Genomic DNA, 19,743 nt, shown 5'->3' on the forward strand with positions numbered 1-19,743 from the left:
ACATTTGAATACCAATTAATAGTACAGTTACACTCTCACTAACTCACTGACACAGAGTGAGGCTTCATTGTCGTGAGGGTTTTTAACCTAAAAGTTAAAAACTGCATGATGTCAGTGGGCATCACTTGCATCTACTGCTACTATCCATCACTATGTTCATGCCTATTATTAACTATTATTAATGATGATGATTTTTTTTACACTGCTGCTGATGTTTCCATCTGCATCAAATATGTGCACATCCAACTCTCTATCAAGGGATGTGAATGATGTATCCTTATTAAAGCAGAAGTAAGTGATATATTTGTGTTAATATAAGTCTTAAATAGTTATATCTTCTGACAGCAATCACTTACATAGAGTGTTTGGACCGAAACACGGGTCTGTCTGTCACTCTGCTCTGCTCTGAGCCGAGGAGAAAACATTTATCGTATCCTACAGTTTTTATCCAATGAGGAGAGAGAACGGCATGCAGGGCTGTGTGTGCAGCCAAGGGACGCTGTGCATGTGGAGACGTAGGGACGAGGACTGTTATGGTGCGTTCAAGGCAACTCGTAACTCCTGTTTTTCCGAACTGTGAAGTTGTACCAGTTTGATCTGGTACGAGTTCACGGGTCAGAAGTTACGAGTGGCCGTTATAGTGACTTTCACAGGTAAAACAGGTCGGAAAAACACGAGTGGGTTGCCTGGAACGCTACAAAGTCGTAAGTTGTGACTTGAAGCTGTAATTTACGATTTCAAAAGCCTGCCTGTAACGCAGCATTAGCGAAAACGACCGGATCGCTTACTTCTGCTTTAATGTATGATGCGAAGCCTGCAAAGCTAGTTCAGGCAGACAACTCAAACCGCGCCCATCCTGATCAGCTGATCAGTCACATGCTCTCCTCACCCAAATAGGGCGGGTTATTTAAATCCCCAATTTACCTGCTCATCCCTGGCTATGCTTCTGCTGCTACTCTGCTGCTGCTCTGCCTTCTACCTTCGCTTCTGCTTTGCTACCCATGAGGTTTTGCAAACCCACCTCCTCCCCAGCATCCACCTGTGGGCTCTATGAGGGTAATGTCTGGCAAAGCAGATAATTCAGGGAACGAATATGAGACAGAGCCTGACGCCAAACCTGCTGCAGCCATGCTCAAGAATATGCTATCCATGCTGTGCTTCAGCTTGCTATGCTTACGCTCAATAAATGATTTCTTCTCATTCCAGAGTTGTCTGATTGAACTAATTTTCAAAGCACTTTTGGTTGTGTTTGTGTTTTCAAATGTCTATATGTATTTTGTTTCTTCAGAAGTTGTTAATGAGGCAGAATCTAAATCATAATCTAATGAAAATGAAAAGGAGATGTAATAAAAACATATGTTCCTGGCTTAAATAACAGACAAACCAGGAAACACGATGAAAACACTAAGTTATAATGATTTGGCCATCATTTGAATAATATCCATGTAACCACTTTAAACTACGTCTTATCATCAGCAGCGTACATACCAGGCTTAGGCTAATGTTTTGTTCCCCTTCAGCAATAATGTACAGTCAGTCAATTAATCCCAAAGTCAATAATCATAAAACGGATCAGCAACTGTCTTAAATTGATTTGTTTCAGTCGTTTATCCAATTTCTCCATTTCTCAAATAATATAATTTGCTTCTCTTTGTCATGTATCTCTGTATCTCGATGTCACTTCTTTGACGTTCATAGACTAAACAATTAATTATTAGTGACCATCTCTCTGACAGAGCTTTGTGATGACTCAGCATCAACTCCTTTTACCACCACATTTCACTGTAGGGTCGTTTATTCTGTTCCACATGAGAAACATGTTAGCTGGCAGGAATCTGTGAACGATTAGAACTTCTCTATAAAAACACGGGCTGTATTGATCAACTTTTGGGGGGATATTCAACCCTGCTGTCTTCACAGCAGCATGCCTTTCAGGACTGAGACCGGCTTTAGCCAGGCACATGCCCATGTAAACATCATCAATGGGATGAATGGCAATTGACTTGGACATGTTGTATATGACCGAGGCCGTGTAGCCAGACAGGAGGAAGCCTCCACCACCACAGTAGGAAGGATAGCTGTTTGACTCCTGCACCTGAACAGGAATGTAATATTTGCTCTGTGGGTCTCTAAAGGGTGCAGCATTCACAATCAGATCACCAGTAAAGAGGTGCTTGCTCCCATTGTTGTCTTTAAGGCTTTGGAGGTAGAGAACCATGTTGTCTGTGTGGGCAAAGACGTCATCATCACCGTTTAGCAGGAAACGAACATGGGGACAGTTTGTTTCCATCCACTCTAGGAAGAGGATCTGCTTCAAGGTAAGGTTGTAGAACGTGTCCCTGAAGTCCCACTGGAGAATATCGTTATGATCGTGTTGCTCAAATTCAAGGAGCTTGTTCAGCCTCTCTTTCTCAAAGCCAGTATCCATTGTTCCAGAGATGAAGAGTCTTCGGATCTGCACGCCATTGTGTAACCTCTCTTCAGCCCAGGTTTTGCGCAGCACCTCTCTGCGGGCATAGTTGGCAGGGGAGCTCTTAATAACCAGCAAGAGGAAGACCTCAGAGGATCTCTCAGCTCCACCACATTTGTCAGGAGCATTCAGTAGCATCGGAAACTGTCGACAATGATGATAGTAGAGAAAATCTTGAACATGACCAGGAAGTGAGGTGAAATCTTTGATGTTAGCAGCAGACATGTTTTGCTGACATTTTGGCCAGTTGGAGGGCGAAAGGGTATTTTTGTAACTGGCATCCTTTGTTGTTGTGGCTGGGACGTCGATGATTTTAGTAAAACGAGGAGTCGAAGGAGGAGGATCTTCCCAGAGGTAAAAGACCATGATAATGGTGACCACCAGCAAGAACAATCCCACAGCGATCATTGTCCCCCTTAACACAGTGACACACAAAGAGTTTTATCAGTCCACCTCAACATTTCCAAGGTTTAGGTTATTGTCTACTATTCATCTACAAAGCTCTACTCGGAATGCTTCCCCCGTATTTAACTTCACTTTTGCATTCTCGCTCTACAGGTCTTCCTACCCGCTCCCAGTCCCACATCAGACTCCACCTCCCTTACACAAACTCAGAGCTAGGAAAAACTGCCTTCTCCTTCTATGCCCCACACCGATGGAACAAATTACAAAACTCACTGAAAATCGATAGACTTATCTCACTTGAGGCTTTCAAAAACCTACTTCTCACCGCAGTTTTGGGGGCTCAGACGTGCACTTGCTTCAGTTAGTAATTTTACTACTCCTGTTTTCATAACTGTATTTTATTGTGTTGTATTGATGTTTGATGTCTCATTTTCTGTGAACTCTGTATGCTACAGGGCATCCTTGAAAAAGAGAGCTTGCTCTCAATGGATCTACCCTGTTAAAATAAAGGTAAAAAAAAAAAAAAAATCTCATGTCAGTTTTGATCTGCTGGTGCTATCTATCTGCTTCGAGATGTAGCCAATCACAGGTTGTTTTACATGTTTGAACTGAAAATGATTAGATTGTTTGAATAATTATTGAAGATGCACGCAACTTTGGACTCTGCAGTACCATTGTGAGGTTAAAAGCTTAGTTTTTGAGTGAATTATTCCAACAGCTGGCCGACATGAACTGCTATAAAATATATAGAACATGTCAAAACTTAACATTACTGTGACAGTGAGCACCTTGATGTCTAAAACTGACATGTAAGACATTCAAATAAAGTTTAGTTTGGCACTGCAGTACTGAAGGTGATTAGACTATTTAGCAATACTGACACCTGCTGGGGATTCACTGGTCCTACTGACCAACAATAGAAGGCAATAAATGAAACTAAGAATATATGGACACTCTTTGTAACTGCCTAACATTTCAGTTTATTTTATTATCATCTTTATTTTCATATTTGGTTCCGAAATGTCCTGTTTATTGGGGCAGGACTATTTTAAGGTGTTTCTACAGTACACAGCAACTTTTTGAGATGCACCATGGCATTAGGGAGAAACCAAGCGAGCGGTTGTCTCTCCAGATTAAGTGAAGGCAATTTAAATTAAATAATGTTAAAGAGTTGAAAACATATCCAAAGGAAGATGAAGAAAGAAGAAAATAAGTTTATAAAGCCTGAAATGATGCATTAAGGGACCACCAGGGATAACTGGGGTTGGTTCTTGTATTTCCAGTCTCTCATGAACAACTTATAATTTGCCTGATTCACTCTACACAGTCTTAAGTTTACATGTCAAAAAGTAGCTCATGTGGCAGGCACAGAGAGCAATCTAGAAAGAAAAACTAATTTTAAGGAAGAAAGATTTATTATAGCCTACTTAATTTATTTATGTTTGTTCAGTTGTATTAAATTCAAATATATTATCACTTCTATAGACTGACAGTAAACTTCTGTCATAAGGCCTTTTAAATGTTTAAACTTTCAGTCAAAATCAGTCAAAAGTTTACATCACAAACCTTAGTTCATAATGTTACATTTAACCCCAGTGCATGGGGTTCAAACATCTGGACATTTAACAGACATAGCTATGTGTTACAGTCTAAACTAAACTAAACACAACTCTATCCACACCAGTACATCTTTCCCAGAATGAGGGAATAAATTTGCTCCATAAAATGCTTCTTTATAAAAGAAAAATAGATATTTATATAACTGTACACCTTATCTGATAATGATAATGACTGGTAACAAAATGAAAGTCATAGTAGTAACTACCTGAGCATGTTGGTAGATCAGTGGACTTGGTGAGTATCCGTCTCTGAGTGTTAAGACAATCTGTTCAGGGTGTGAGAGAGCTATAATTAAGATGACTGAAAGGTACTGTATACACAGGTATGTTTGGTTTTTTCCCCCAGGTGCTGTCTGTCAGGTTATACTAGTACATTCCCCTATATGCGCATATGCAAGTGCATCACGTTGTTTGCATCAATGTCTGCCAAGATCATCATTGGTGCAAAGTAACCTGCTCTATAATACCAGGACAGAAATGAAACAAACGTATTCTCTGCAGTTCAACTCCATGTATCTGTTATTCTGATGAGTCCCTCCAGATGGACGGTTGTAAAAACATAATCTTTGTTTCGGTGGAGCTGACCCTGGGACCCTGGGATAGAAAACTAACTATCAATGGCAGTCATTTTGGTATTGTATGACCTGGGAGGTTTTGCACTGTGCATAATAAAATATTGCATAAGTTGGTATTGTTGGTGTGCTGTAATAACTGTACTATTGAAAAGAGAAAGTCTGTGAGTTGTATTTGTAATTGTCTTTGTTGTGCACTTCATTGCTGTAATTCAGTTTGCCCAGTAAGTGGTGGTAGAGCTCCATCTTTCATTTGTCCTAGTCAGTTTCACATTTGAGAGCCTCATAATAATCACCAACAGTGCTTCAACAAATTAAGTTATTTGATGCTATTTCATCCAGTCACTTTGATTCTGCCACCACCCTGGCTCAAAGGGTTTTTCTTTGTCTGTAAAAAATGCACTACACAGCCTGTGTCGAACCAGGTATTTACAGTATGACAGCAATGTTGCTACAAAGAAAATATTGACATTGATGTGTCATAAATTAAACTAAAATGTCTGAAGGTGTAGAAGAGACATTTTCTAAACCATGTCTCTTTTTCAGTTTAGTGAAACATCCTATAGTTATTTGTAGAGATGCATGAGATGAAGCCAGTGTGAGACACTGACACGTATAAAACAGACAATACAGTGCAACAATTTAAAAACTGTAAGCAAGGAGTCAATGTGAGTAAAAAAAAACACACAAAATTACTATGTCACTATTATACAGCTTTGACTGTGGGTGTCACTGTGACCAAAGCTAATTTTTGCACATCATTGTGTATTGTGTAGTCATCAAAAACAGCCTTAGTAGTAGTATTCCTAATAATTAGTGAAATCTGGGTGATTATTTCTGACACTCAAACATCTAATTCAAACAGTGGAAATAATCAGAGAAAAACCATAGGTCATAATTGATCCCTTCTTCAAAGCACAGTACAGAGAGGAAATATTGTTAAGATGGTTCCTAGCCGCCACTCACCACCAAGTAACCTGAGAATCATTACATGTTGTTTAGTTGCAGCAACAATACTGTACATTGGCCCACAGATGAATTAGAGATATTGGGGAAGGAGGAGGGCAAGGGAGTATGTGGGGGGGTTGGAGGGCATTAGAACTGAACAATTTGTCAATCAATCAATCTGTTTTCTTTTGAACAAATACTGTACTGTATGACTTACAGCCTCTTGAGCTGCAAATGGAAGTGAGCGGGCTGTACAGCTGCAAAATTGTCATTTAATCGCCACTAACACATTTGTTATGTTCCTTGGATGCCGGCTCTTTTTTTTCCCCACTCTGTTTTGTTATTTAAAATATCTGAAGCCTTCACCAACTGTTTCAGCATGGAGAAGGAAAAAAAACTGTCAAGATGGTGTTGTAGTGTCTGTGTCACGATCACCTTTATCACTCGCTTCAAGTATCTTTGAGGGCCATCTCAACATTTTCACACCACAGTAACACTGGGCTCTGTCAGTCTGTGGGATTCTCCCTCCTTGTAATTACACACATAAAACCTGTGAGTTTACTCCCTGTAGCAGAAATGACAGACAAACATTTGGACATATAATTTTGATTCTTTTTCTATTCTCTAAAACTCACACAAAAGGAAAATCCAACACCCTCAATGGAAGTTTTATTAATGGAAGAATATCTTGTAAACCATTCTTGTGTTTACTGTTTACATTTTGGGATGATGTAATTTGTAATGTGATACTTGAATAAAATTTTCAGTCATTTTTGAGAAAAGATGAGCCAATCAGGGGTGAAGAATTGATACCTGGTGCATCCTTACCACAGATTTTTGGACACCCAGCTTTGAGGAACTTTGACTGGCATTTGTATTTATTTTTTACATATCTAATCTGCAAAATAATTTATTAAAAAAAAAAAAAAAAATAGATGTAAACTGCACCTCTGGACAGGTTTGTGGTCACTCTGTCACAATTTAAGTTCAAAGTTCAATTTATTAAGGCATTTAAAAAAAAATCTAATTACAGCGCTCCCATCATAAACAACCATGGCCTTGTTCCAGAGTAAAAATGTTCAAAATAACAGATTCATTAAAAATAACAAAGATATAAAATGATGTCCTACTCACAAAGATTGCACAATCACCTCTTAATAATGTGTGACAGGTGGTCTTACAGTAAACTGCTGCTGTGTTCAGTAAGAAAGTCTACACTTCACTGTCCATACTGTGGATCACTGTGTTCTGCCCTCTCACTCTTTGGGCACTCACAGTCTCATTATAAAAACCTCAGACTGCATTGGTGAGATATCATTGTTCTAAAAATGGCTGTCTAACGTTTTTGAGATGTGTCATTTTCCAGAATTTTCTCAAAACCCACTCTGCTCTTTTATCAGAGCTTTCGTCTGATGTGTGCATTAACAAACAGATCATCTAAGTCGACTGTAAAATGACACTTATTTCAAATAAAGGTGTGTTTGCTGGATCAAGAAAATGATTAAATTTCATAATGAGGTGAAAGTTATTTAGGCCTTGAAAAAAAGTTTATTAGATTTCCACAGAAATTTCTGTAATTGCCACTTCCAAAATTCACCAAAGTCTGAAATCCATTTATTAAAAAAATAAAATAAAATAAAAATAGAGCATGCAAAGAGGGAAATGAAAATTTGTAGCAGGAGGAGTGAGAACTGTGAGTTGTCTCGTCTCCACAGCGTACTCCAACTGCTTCATGGCTCTTGCAGAAAAAAGTTGAGTTTTCTTTGGATATATCACAAGTTAAATATTATTCTGCTCTCTGAGGGGTTGTAGGCCATTTTCTTCACCGATAATTACATGAAAATGTTTGAGCACCTCTTTTGTCTTCCTCACAGATCACTTCAAGCTATTCAGTATGATGTGATCATCAGGTCAGCAAACTGGGAGGGCTGTTCCAAAACCTCCATCTTTCTTCTTGAAGTAGCTGTCATGACGGATTGTGAGGTCTGCTTTGGATCATTGTCCTGTTGTGGAAGGAAGACTCCCCTCAGTTTCTCTTCTTTTCCTGACTGCAGGACATATATGTGTCCAGAATCTGCATGTTTTACAAAACGATTCCTCCTCTTTGATCTGTGTAACATTTCCTGTGCCACTGGCTGCCTCGCAACCCCAAAGCATGAGATTTCCACTCCCATGCTTGACAGTTGGCAAGGTTGTCTTTTCATCAGATACCACTCATTTTTCTTCTCCAAGCACAATTTTGGTGACTGCTGCCAGCGAGCTCAATTTTAACTTCATCTGTCCACAGTGCTTATCAAAATGGCTCTCCCTCATCCAGATGTTATTTTGCAGGCTTCAGATGTTTATGTTGTCTGATGAGATCTCAGGTAAGGTTTTGTCCCAATGAGTCTTCCATGCAGACCCTGTTTAGAGGCCGCTGCTGCACATAGATGTTGCTCAGCTAAACTTTCCTACAGTCATGCTTTGAGACTTCGCGAGACTTTGTATTACAGCTCCGTTTACAAACATGATGGCTTTCTTGGAGTAAACAAACCCCATATGTTTGAATAGCCATCTGATGAAAAAATTGCAGTTTTGTGGGATGTAAACAGCCTAAACAATGTAAGATCGGTCTGCTACCATTATACGCTGCTGTGGCGATGCGGAAACAGACAGAACTACTGCATAACAGGAGCAATTACAAAGAAAATATTCAGATTCATTCTTTTACTGTATGTTCACACCAAAAGCTTCCAAAGAGGCAAAATATTTTTTGCCGCTTTGGTTGCTCTTCACTTGACTGACGTCAACGTTCAATCGCGCTGCAGAAGGACACCTCTATTCTGACTGGCTGCTGCCGAACCACGTCATAGCTAATTACCATAAAGTTAACCGAGACTCAACTTCTCGTCTGGTGATGCTTTGGAAGCTTTGGACACTTTGGAAGCGCGACTGACTGCAGTCGCCAGGCTCTCATTGAAAATGAATGACTTCCAGCGTCTTTGAAGCTTTGAACGCTTTTGGTGTGAACGCACAGTTAGACCTAAAATATTTGGAAACTATAGCCCCAGGTTGAATTTGGCCGGAATTGTCCTTTAATGTGGTCCAGTACGACACCACTGCAAACTACAACCTCTGACTGACCGTCTCTGTGATGGCGCTTTGTGAAGACTCAGAGGTGGCGATTCAGCATCAACTCCTGTCACCGTTGTTGCTGTTGTTGTGCTAGCATTTCACAGTTGGGTCGTTTATTCTGTACCACATGAGAAACATGTTAGCTGGCACAAAACTGCTAACGATTAGAACTTCTCTATAATGACACGGGTTGTACGCATCAACGTTTTGGGGGATTTGCAACCCTGCTGTCTTCACAGCAGCATGCCTTTCAGGACTGAGACCGGCTTTAGCCAGGCACATTCCCATGTAAACATCATCAATGGGATGAATGGCAATTGACTTGGACATGTTGTATATGACCGAGGCCGTGTAGCCAGACAAGAGGAAGCCTCCACCACCACAGTAGGAAGGATAGCTGTTTGACTCCTGCACCTGAACAGGAATGTAAAATATGCTCTGTGGGTCTCTAACGGGTCTATCATTCTCACGCAGATAACCAGTAAAGAGGTGCTTGCTCCCATTGTTGTCTTTAAGGCTTTGGAGGTAGAGAACCATGTTGTCTGTGTGGGCAAAGACGTCATCATCACCGTTTAGCAGGAAATGAACATGGGGACAGTTTGTTTCCATCCACTCTAGGAAGAGGATCTGCTTCAAGGTAAGGTTGTAGAACGTGTCCCTGAAGTCCCACTGGAGAATATCGTTATGATCGTGTTGCTCAAATTCAAGGAGCTTGTTCAGCCTCTCTTTCTCAAAGCCAGTATCCATTGTTCCAGAGATGAAGAGTCTTCGGATCTGCACGCCATTGTGTAACCTCTCTTCAGCCCAGGTTTTGCGCAGCACCTCTCTGCGGTCATAGTTGGCAGGGGAGCTATTAATAACCAGCAAGAGGAAGACCTCAGAGGATCTCTCAGCTCCACCACATTTGTCAGGAGCATTCAGTAGCATGGGAAACTGTCGACAATGACGATAGTAGAGAAAATCTTGAAAATGACCAGGAAGTGAGGTGAAATCTTTGATGTTAGCAGCAGACATGTTTTGCTCACATTTTGGCCAGTTGGAGGGCGGAAGGGTATTGTTGGTGGCTTTGGTTGGTGGCTTTGTGTAACTGGCATCCTTTGTTGTTGTGGCTGGGACGTCGATGATTTTAGTAAAACGAGGAGTCGAAGGAGGAGGATCTTCCCAGAGGTAAAAGACCATGATAATGGTGACCACCAGCAAGAACAATCCCACAGCGATCATTGTCCCCCTTAACACAGTGACACATAAAGAGTTTTATCAGTCCACCTCAACATTTCCAAGGTTTATCTCATGTCAGTTTTGATCTGCTGGTGCTATCTATCTACTTCGAGATGTAGCCAATCACAGGTTGTTTAAAAAATATATTTAAAAAACGTAACTTGCTGCCTGAATAATAAAGATTCCCACAACTTTGGACTTTTTCTGCAGTCCCGTCATGAGGACGTTTTAGTTTTCAAGAGAATTACGTCAACAGCCATAAACAGCTGGACAACATGTCAAAACTTAACATTACTGTGACAGTGAGCAGACAAAGAATCATACCATGATGTCTAAAACTGACATGTAAGACATTCAAATAAAAGTTTAGTTTGGCACTGCAGTACTGAAGGTGATATACTGACACCTGCTGGGGATTCACTGGTCCTACTGACCAATGAGAAGAGGCTATTGTGGAGCCTGTGATACCATGTAATAGCAGGGGGGACCGGGAATAATTGCAACATGAGTTCTTGTATTTCCAGTTCTGGTACTTCTATCATGAACAAGTTCCTGATTCACTCAACACAGTCTTTAGTTCACATGTCGAAAACTAGCAGACACAGAGTATACTAGAAAATAATTAATTTTAAGGAAGAAAGTATTTCTTTATACTTAATTTATTTAACAAAGTACAGACAGAAATGTCTACCATAATGGGTTTCACCACACATGATGCTAGGAGTTTGGTCCAAAAAGTTCAATCTTAGTCTCATCTGACCATAAAGTCGTTTCCACGTGGCAACATAATCATCCAGGTGTTTTTGTTGTTGTTGTTGGTGGTGGTGGTGTTTCTTAATAGCTTAAACAAGACTGAGTGTGGCACTTTTTTCGTTTGACAAAAGGTTAAGATTTCGGCAGGATGATGTCTTTCTAAAGGCACTGTAACCATGTGCTCCAATGTACAGAGAGAAATGTCTACAGTGTTACAGCCACCCCTGGTCTCCCCTGATAATGATTTGTAACAAAATGGAAATAACAGTAAATTTATTACCTGTGCATGTTGGTAGATCAGTGAGCTCGGCGAGTATCCGTCTCTTAGTGTCAAGACAATCTGTTCAGGGTGTGAGGAAAGCTATAGGTGGTTTAAAATTATACACACCTTGTTGTACCTTATATATTGTGCTGTCTGAAAAGATTGCAAGCAGTGTCTGCAGAGATCATCATTGGTGCAAACCTGCTCTACAACTTTCAAACAAACTTCTTCTCCACAGTTATTTCTGATGAGCCCCCCTAGATTGGATGGTTGTAAAAACTAATGCTTTGTTTTGAGGGAGCTGATCCTGGGCCTGGGATAGAAAACTAAGTCACACTCATCTTTAACAAATGCTCACCACAACATGACAGTAATTTTGGTTTCTTGTGGATTGGGCCGTTGTATATGCTATGCACTGTGCATGACAAAATACATGTCAGAAGTAAATCGTTGGTGATGTTATGTTACATTACACGTTCGTTCGTTGTTCTCAATCTCCATAAAAGCTGGAAATTTGTCGGGAACGATAAAATCATGTAAAAACCGACCTGAAATCTGATGAATTCTGGACAGGAAATGGGAGGCAGAGAGAGGGGGAATGACATGCAGCAAAGGGCTGCCCGAGTCGGGCGACTGCAGCGACGATATTGGGCGCCTGCTCTACCAACCGAGCTAAACGACGCCCCTTTCGATACTTTCTGTCTTCTCTCTCATGACTGTGGCAACCAGCCCATCCCCCCTTCTGAATATGATAATCTTTCATCCATTGATTCCCTAACCCTAACCATTTTAGCTACCCCAGCAGCAGAGCTCTGGGGGCGATGTTGGTGGGTTGGTCAACCACTTTGGTTCATCACACTTCCTGGATTGCCATGAAATTGTCTACATACTATTTCCATCAGTGGACATCTTTGTTTGAGGTGAAATGTGTCAACAAATGTATCTCAATCATTATCATGGCAGACCAAAGGTAGCATTATTTTCAACAGATACTTTACAATGTCATTATAACTCTTCTGTTGGTTTCACTCAGAAAAAGAAAGACAAACACCTGAGGAGCAGAAAATGTCTTGGCACCGTGGCCAAGCAGTAATTCCTGCTCCTGTATGATTTGTTTGATGCGCTGGTGAATTACATTTCCCTTTTGTCTTACCTCACAGATGACTGAATGAAACACAAATAATTTGCCATAAAAGTTAATGTTGCAGGAAAGCAAACTGCCTTTTCTACTTAGAGGTACAGTGTGACCCCATTCATTGTGGATGTTGCCCTCTCAGTGTCACTCTGACTTGTGCTTGGAGGAGCCAAGCATCCTTTTGGAAGAGATTGTTAATTGAGGTAGAAACATGGTTGAAGGAGGATTACTTGTTCCCTGCCTGCTACTAAAAAAGTCATTCAAATAAAAACATTACCGAGCTCACATAATTACTTTTTCGGTGTTCAGTCATATCTCATGCAATGAAATTTAATTGAGGAAGAGATTTTTGTTTGAGTAGATGATTTTGGTGAGTAAGGTATGTATGTCTGACGGTAAATAAGACAGACGGATCGCTGTGGTAACAACAGTCACACGTGGTACAGTACTCACAACCTAAAGATTTTGGACTCAACTTGTTGGAGCTGCTTCTCGTTTACATGCTCCATTTATATCAGACTGATGAATTAGTTGCATTTTCTAAAAGTACATTTCCCTTTTAGAATACATTGTTTTGACCACAGAAAATGGGAGGATACACCACAACTTGTGGACCACGATCAGTGTGCTGCATCAATAACAAAGGAATTGACAGTGATTAGTTTGAATAGCCTAACTTTTCTATTTTGACTGAGTACCAATCTCACATTTAAGGTCATGAGACAGTTTGAGCAAAGTTTGGCAAAGCTGACAGTGTTTATATGTCTGTCAAATGGAGAGAACTTGGAATGAAGTTGCCTATAAAAAAAGATTTTTTTTGGAGTTTAGGCTTCTGCTGTCAAAACAAACCTTTTAGGTTTGATCCAAGGTTTAAAACTCCTATTTTGTAACATACTGTTCATCCCCTGCAGGAGAATGAGGAGTCTTTACCATTAAATGTTCAAACTGTGAAAAGTATATTTCTCTCTGGTGAATGAAATCCACATACATTTGTCAACATTCAATAAGATATAGTTTAGTTTAAGCTAATTTACTGCACCAATCTCTGTACCTCACAGCTAACCATGGCTAGCTCACTGCCACACAAACCTGAAAAACCTGAAAAAACCCCAACCCGGCCAGATTACATTTCCACCAGGTTCAACTTTGTGTTTAGTGCTAAGTATGTAATGTGTCACCATGCAAACACAGTAAGCCAAAACATGATGAACTAGCATGCCACTGAAAATATTAGCACGATGCCATTAGCATTTGATATAAATCAAAGTTGTTGTTTAAAATATTGCATTGTTCATCATGTCAATGACTGAATGTTAGTCAGGTTAATCAACCGGTCTGTGATTGACTGACCTGTGTCATTTGGTGTATCAAGATGTAAAAGCATGTGGACTAAGTCTATCAGACAACCATGGTGATAAAAAAAATGACCTGTAGCTCCAAAGAAACTGACCATGTGTAAAGGTTGATTGTTTGAATTATAAATATGAATCTGCATGTTGAAGTATAAAGACCTCCTTCTTCCCCTTTTCCAGTTGAAACTGCCATATTTGACTTTGGTACAACACAGACCTTTTTAATATGTTTAGGTGTTAAAACTTAATTTGCTGATATCACTTTCCATGTTTCCTGCAAATTCTGAAAGTCTGCCAAAAAAATTGAAACTCACAAAATGACTTATTAAAAAGTGAAAATGAAAAAGAACAAAAAAAAATGTTACAGATAAAATTGCTCAGATTAGATTTGTAAAAAAACACAGCACCTGATACTGTACCTTTAACACTAGAGAAATAGTGTATTTACATAAACACACCACACTCGAGGTCATCAAACTGAATTCAGAGGTTGTTGTTGTATAGAGTTTCCACTGACTGTGAAGCAGATGTGAACTCACTGAAGTCCATGGCAGCTTTGCTACAGCAACTATAAACACCCTCAGCTCAGCACCTTGTTGTCTGTTACAACAACAAACTTCTGCTTTTTGGAAGAGCAGCATTTCCTCCTGACTCAAAGGACTGTGTGGACAGGCTGCGAGGAAAGCTACAGAAAGGACGTGTTTGTTGTTCCCGTATGATAATGCCTAAAGTTTGCCTTTATTAGGAGAGAGAGAGGCGGAATGACACGCAGGGTGAAATCGAATCCTGGGCCACTGCAGCGAGAACTACAGTATAGCCTCTGCCTCTGTTTATGGGGCTCTTGCTCTACCAAGTGAGCTATATGACGCCCCGTCGAGTGCTTTTTGACAACACTCAGAAATGCTTGGTGGTCATCAGTCTGTGGTGTCAAAGTAAGCCTTTGTATCTCTGTCCTGTTTTCTTTGGCAAGAATGTCCTATTTCTCAAAAATTATTTTGTGTCTGTGTGTAATTTCTCATTGTTTTGAAAACCACCAAGTAAAGTCTATTCACTATAATTATATCGAGCTGAAGGCAGAAGTATCATCTGCAGATATCTCAAAAGTTTGGCAAGTTAAACCAAACCTATTTGCATATCTTGTCACGGCTGGTGGTGGGAGCTCAGGCAGGGAGGACCCCAGCAAAGACACACAGGCAGGATGCTGCAATGGATCGGGACCATGCAGGCACACAGACAGATGGAGAGATGGGAGAACAGGTAACTGCATTGGGCATGTGTGGTGCGAAAGGAGATGGACAAATGGTAAAAGGACTTATTACATGTATATAATGTTTTTCTAGTCAGAATCAGAAGGAATCTGACTCTGGGTTTACATTATTGTCTGTGTACTTACTAGAAGGAGACGTACAGAACAAGGATAACAACAACTGAGCAAAAAGTTAAAGAATAATACAAAAATAGTTCAATAAAAGTGGTCAATGGCCAGACTGTACTATACAATAGCATGAAGTGGAGTACTGTATACAAGATACACAGTTGCCCATAAAGTTGGAATAAAATGCGATTTATTTCTTGATAAAAAAGTGTGTATCTTATCAAAACTTAATCGATCAATTACAGTACTTCCAAACATATCACTGTGAAAATGAAACCAGAATTGACCTTTATAATATTAATAAAAAGAGGATTGTGAAAACAAAATTATTCCAACTTTATGGGAAACCGTGTATTAGAAAGATCACTAACGGCTGACACGATAAAGTATTCACCATAAACAAGTCAACTGGTTCTGTAGGTTGTACACAGTGAATAAGATGAGATGGGGCAATGAAACAAATAATAAATACTTGATACTTGATGTATGTAGCATGAACATGCCTGTACATTATTTATAGTAGAATGAGCATGATATAACAGTGACAGTGTGAGATGACTTATATCAAATGATAAAAAGTCAGCATTTTTGATTAAAATAGCATCTGTAGTGGAGGAAGTGGATGTCTTTGTGTTAGATGGTTATTGACACTGTATGACAGATTTAAGTGTTCGTCAGAGTGATGGCCTGTGGTAAGAAACTGTTCCTGTGTCTGGTTGTGTCTGGCATACAGTGTTTTTGTATGTGACTTCGAACAGGTTGTGTCTGGGGTGTGACTGCAGACGGCGTTGAATGGATCAGCAGCTCTTAACGCAGGAAGTACATCCTCTGCTCGTCTCAACGACCACTCAGAGTTCTTTACTCTACAACTCACACCCAACCATTTTCATACAGCAGCACACGTCTGCCCACATTTTTGCACATCTTTATCAATCAACTATCATTAATACATGGACAAGTTTGGGTTACAGCAGTGTTTTTCAACCTTGGGGTCGGGGCCCCACATTGGGTCGCCTGGAATTCAAATGGGGTCGCCTGAAATGTCTAGTAATTGATTTTTAAAAATTACTGATAAAAATATATGTTTTAACTAATTATTATTCTTTTACAAATTATGATTAAAAACACCACACACAAACTGTATTCTATACTTTCACTTTCTCATATATAAATCGAGTTCAAATGAAATGCAACATACAGTATAGAAATATCTGAGCTGGCGCATCTTGATTGACGGCCGTGATCACGTGATCTCGGGGGCGCCAGATATTGTGATGTCAAAATGGGGTTATGAGCCAAAAAAGGTTGGGAACCATTGGGTTACAGTATCTTGCTGAAGGACACTTCAATATGTAGTAAATCTGGGAACTAAATCCTTACCAAGAAATTTCTTCACAATTGTCTTTAGGAACGTGCGTTATATCATGTCTTAAAATGTTGAAATTCAACTCCCGTGGGAAACCCCCTAAAAAACTACTCAAAGTTGGGGTACCCGTAACTGGATTTTTGAACATTCCGAAATGTTAAATTTGGCCTTAAGTAACTTGTGAGGGGTCAAACTAGGGGTTTTTCATGATTCTGAGTTGATCGCAAACATTAGTTTTACGCCCAAAACACTCCTTGGTGGAGAAAAAAACAGCCACAGCCACTTTTCTTGTTCATCGGAACCCCCACTACCACCAATAGAATGTATTGCAGAGAAACCATTCCTTATCATTGCAGAGGTTGTGTTACATAATATTACTAAATACTCATATAATATAACTTTTATTCTACCCTTTTTTCTATAGGATATTATACAGACCCTCCAGGATTTTATGATGTCACAATTGCAACTATTAATGCAAATTCAATCATGAATTCTTTGGCCTTGCCACTGCAACTTTTCAGCAAATTTGCTATCATGGACCGCTGTGGCTAGCTGTTTTCAGCTGCCACAGTGTTACCATTACATTTTTTTTGGCATGTCTGTGTTTTTATTACTAGTTATTGTTATTGATAACATGCATAATTTTTTCAATTCTTGCAGCACTTTAATGCATTGTGTAGACTGTTTACATTCTTACTTGCGCAGAGCATTATGTATTATGTAGTATTATTATTATTATCAACAGTAATTTATTAGTAGTATGTTTTTTACTCGTACTGTTTTTTAATGTATTACTGCACTATGTTGTGGCTAGTGACATGTCGATGTCTTGGATGCTGTTTGTTTGTCTTGTGTCTGTAATGCTTGCTGCAAATCCAGTTTCCCTCAGGATATGAATAAAACTGAACTGAACTGAACTGAACTGAAGAAACTTAAAAATTGTGGTAACACTTTATTTGATGCCTATCTCTATAATGCATTATTATCATACTTATAATGAGTTATAATGCAGTTATAGCACTCTATAACTATAGTTATAAACACTCATAAATGATCATAATGCTTTATAACAATAAGCATAACACACTATAAAGCATTTTATCATGACTAATAAGGTCAGGTATTATAATATGTTATAATTGTTAGTAACTCGCTGACAATGCCCACATTTATGCATTATAAATATAGTTATAATGTGTTACAATTGGCTTATAGTCGTGTATAACTATCATAATAAACACTCATAAATGATCATAAGGCTTTATAACAATAAGCAGAACACATCATAGAGCATTATAACTCTATTATAATACTTTCTAAAATGCTCTATAATGTGTTATGCTAAATGTTATAAAGCCTTATGATAATTTATGAGTATTTATAATGATGGTTATCCACTTTTATAAGCCAATTATAACACATTATAACTATATTTATTTTCGACGTAGGCATGGTCAGCGAGTTACTAACAATTATAATGTATTATAATACCTGACCTTATAAGTCACAATAAAATGTTTTATAGTGTGTTATGATTATTGTTAGGAAGTATTGATTATTGTTATAAAATATTATGATCATTTATGAATGTTTATAATTGTACAATGCTATAACCACATTAAACTCATTATAAGTATGGTTATAATGCATTATAGAGATAGGCGTCAAAGTCTTACCAAAATGGTTATTAGTTGGCTAACAGTAAATAATATGGTTAGTTAGCCAACTCCTATGTGCAACTGAATCTGATGACCATCTGACAATTTTATTTTCCTAAATGCTAGCTGACTGCTCCATTAGCTATCAAACTAGGATAACATGGTGTAGGCCTACTGTCTTCACGAGGATTTTTGCAGTTAGGTTTAGGCGGTGATCTACTATACTCAATAGAATACATTAGAGATAAAGTAAGCTATTCCTGTGCATGACAGAGGTTTTCTTTAATGTCACAAAAAAACTTCTACTATTACTACTGAATACTTGATATAACTTATATTCTACCTTTTTACATTGTTGGACATTAATCTAGCACACACGTCAATCTCATGTAAAAAATGGGGGCCAGATCTGTCCTGCGATACACTTTTATATGGCCTTCAAGAAAAATATTATGTTAATAATGGCCCACCAATATAGCATTCACATTACTCACATTACAAATCCCATAATACACTACAACAGCTACCATACGGTCATGACCAAGCAATAGGCCCAAGCTGGAATGAACAAGTTTGTGACACACTGCAACATCTTTTTCCATTCTTCAAAAACGACCTCTTAGAGCCTGGATGCTCGATGGAGATTGATGCTCAGTGTGTGTGCAGATTAACATTATCATGTTTGCAATCAATGTAGCACCACTGTGTATTTTTTGCGCTTTCCCTATCTTCATTTCGAACAAACTTGTTTCAGTTGTTGCTGGTATGTGAAGTCTGGTGCATGTCCACTGACTTTTCTCTCTCGCTGCTTGCTACCGATCCGCATAATAAATTACATTTATAATAACTTTTTAAATAAATTTAGCGACACCACAAAATCCTGGAGGGTCTGTATAATGTCCCATAGAAAAAAAGGTAGAATAAAAGTTACATTATATTGAGTATTTAGTAGTATTATGTAACACAACCTCTGCAATGATAAGGAATGGCTTCTCTGCAATACATTCTACGGGTGGTAGTGGGGGTTCCGATGAACAAGAAAAGTGGGTGTGGCTGTTTCCTCCACCAAGGAGTGTTTTGGGTGTAAAACTAATGTTTGCGATCAACTCAGAATCATAAAAACCCCCTAATTTGACCCCTCACAAGTTACTTAAGGCCAAATTTAACATTTCGGAATGTTCAAAAATCCAGTTACGGGTACCCCAACTTCGAGTAGTTTTTTAGGGGGTTTCCGACGGGAGTTGAATTTCAACATTTGAAGACATGATATTACGCACGTTCCTAAAGACAATTGTGAAGAGATTTCTTGATAAGGATTTAGTTCCCAGATTGGTCAAATATCTGCTAAAATGCCCTTACTAATGTGAACTGGAGGACTGACCCATTGATCTTTTGACAACCCGTGCTTAATTCCTCCTGAGTAACAGCCACCCAAACATGGCAGAGACACTAGTCATGACATATCAATACATGGTCGCTCCCACCAAAGACTT

The 19,743-nt window shown here is 39.1% G+C and overlaps 1 protein-coding gene across 1 annotated transcript; it reads right to left on the reverse strand.

Annotated features, from left to right (window-relative positions):
• Positions 1–1,756: 1,756 nt before the first annotated feature.
• On the reverse strand, positions 1,757–10,349 carry LOC310997359 (uncharacterized protein; the record flags this gene model as incomplete). Its single annotated transcript, XM_083987034.1, has 3 exons — positions 1,757–2,885; positions 7,935–8,062; positions 9,231–10,349. 3 exons carry the CDS (start codon positions 10,347–10,349, stop codon positions 1,757–1,759), a joined length of 2,376 nt encoding a protein of 791 aa, XP_083843160.1.
• Between the last annotated feature and the right edge of the window lie 9,394 nt (positions 10,350–19,743).

This window comes from Trachurus trachurus (assembly GCF_905171665.1).
Source record: "Trachurus trachurus genome assembly, chromosome: 14".
Classification (NCBI taxonomy): Eukaryota; Metazoa; Chordata; class Actinopteri; order Carangiformes; family Carangidae; genus Trachurus; species Trachurus trachurus.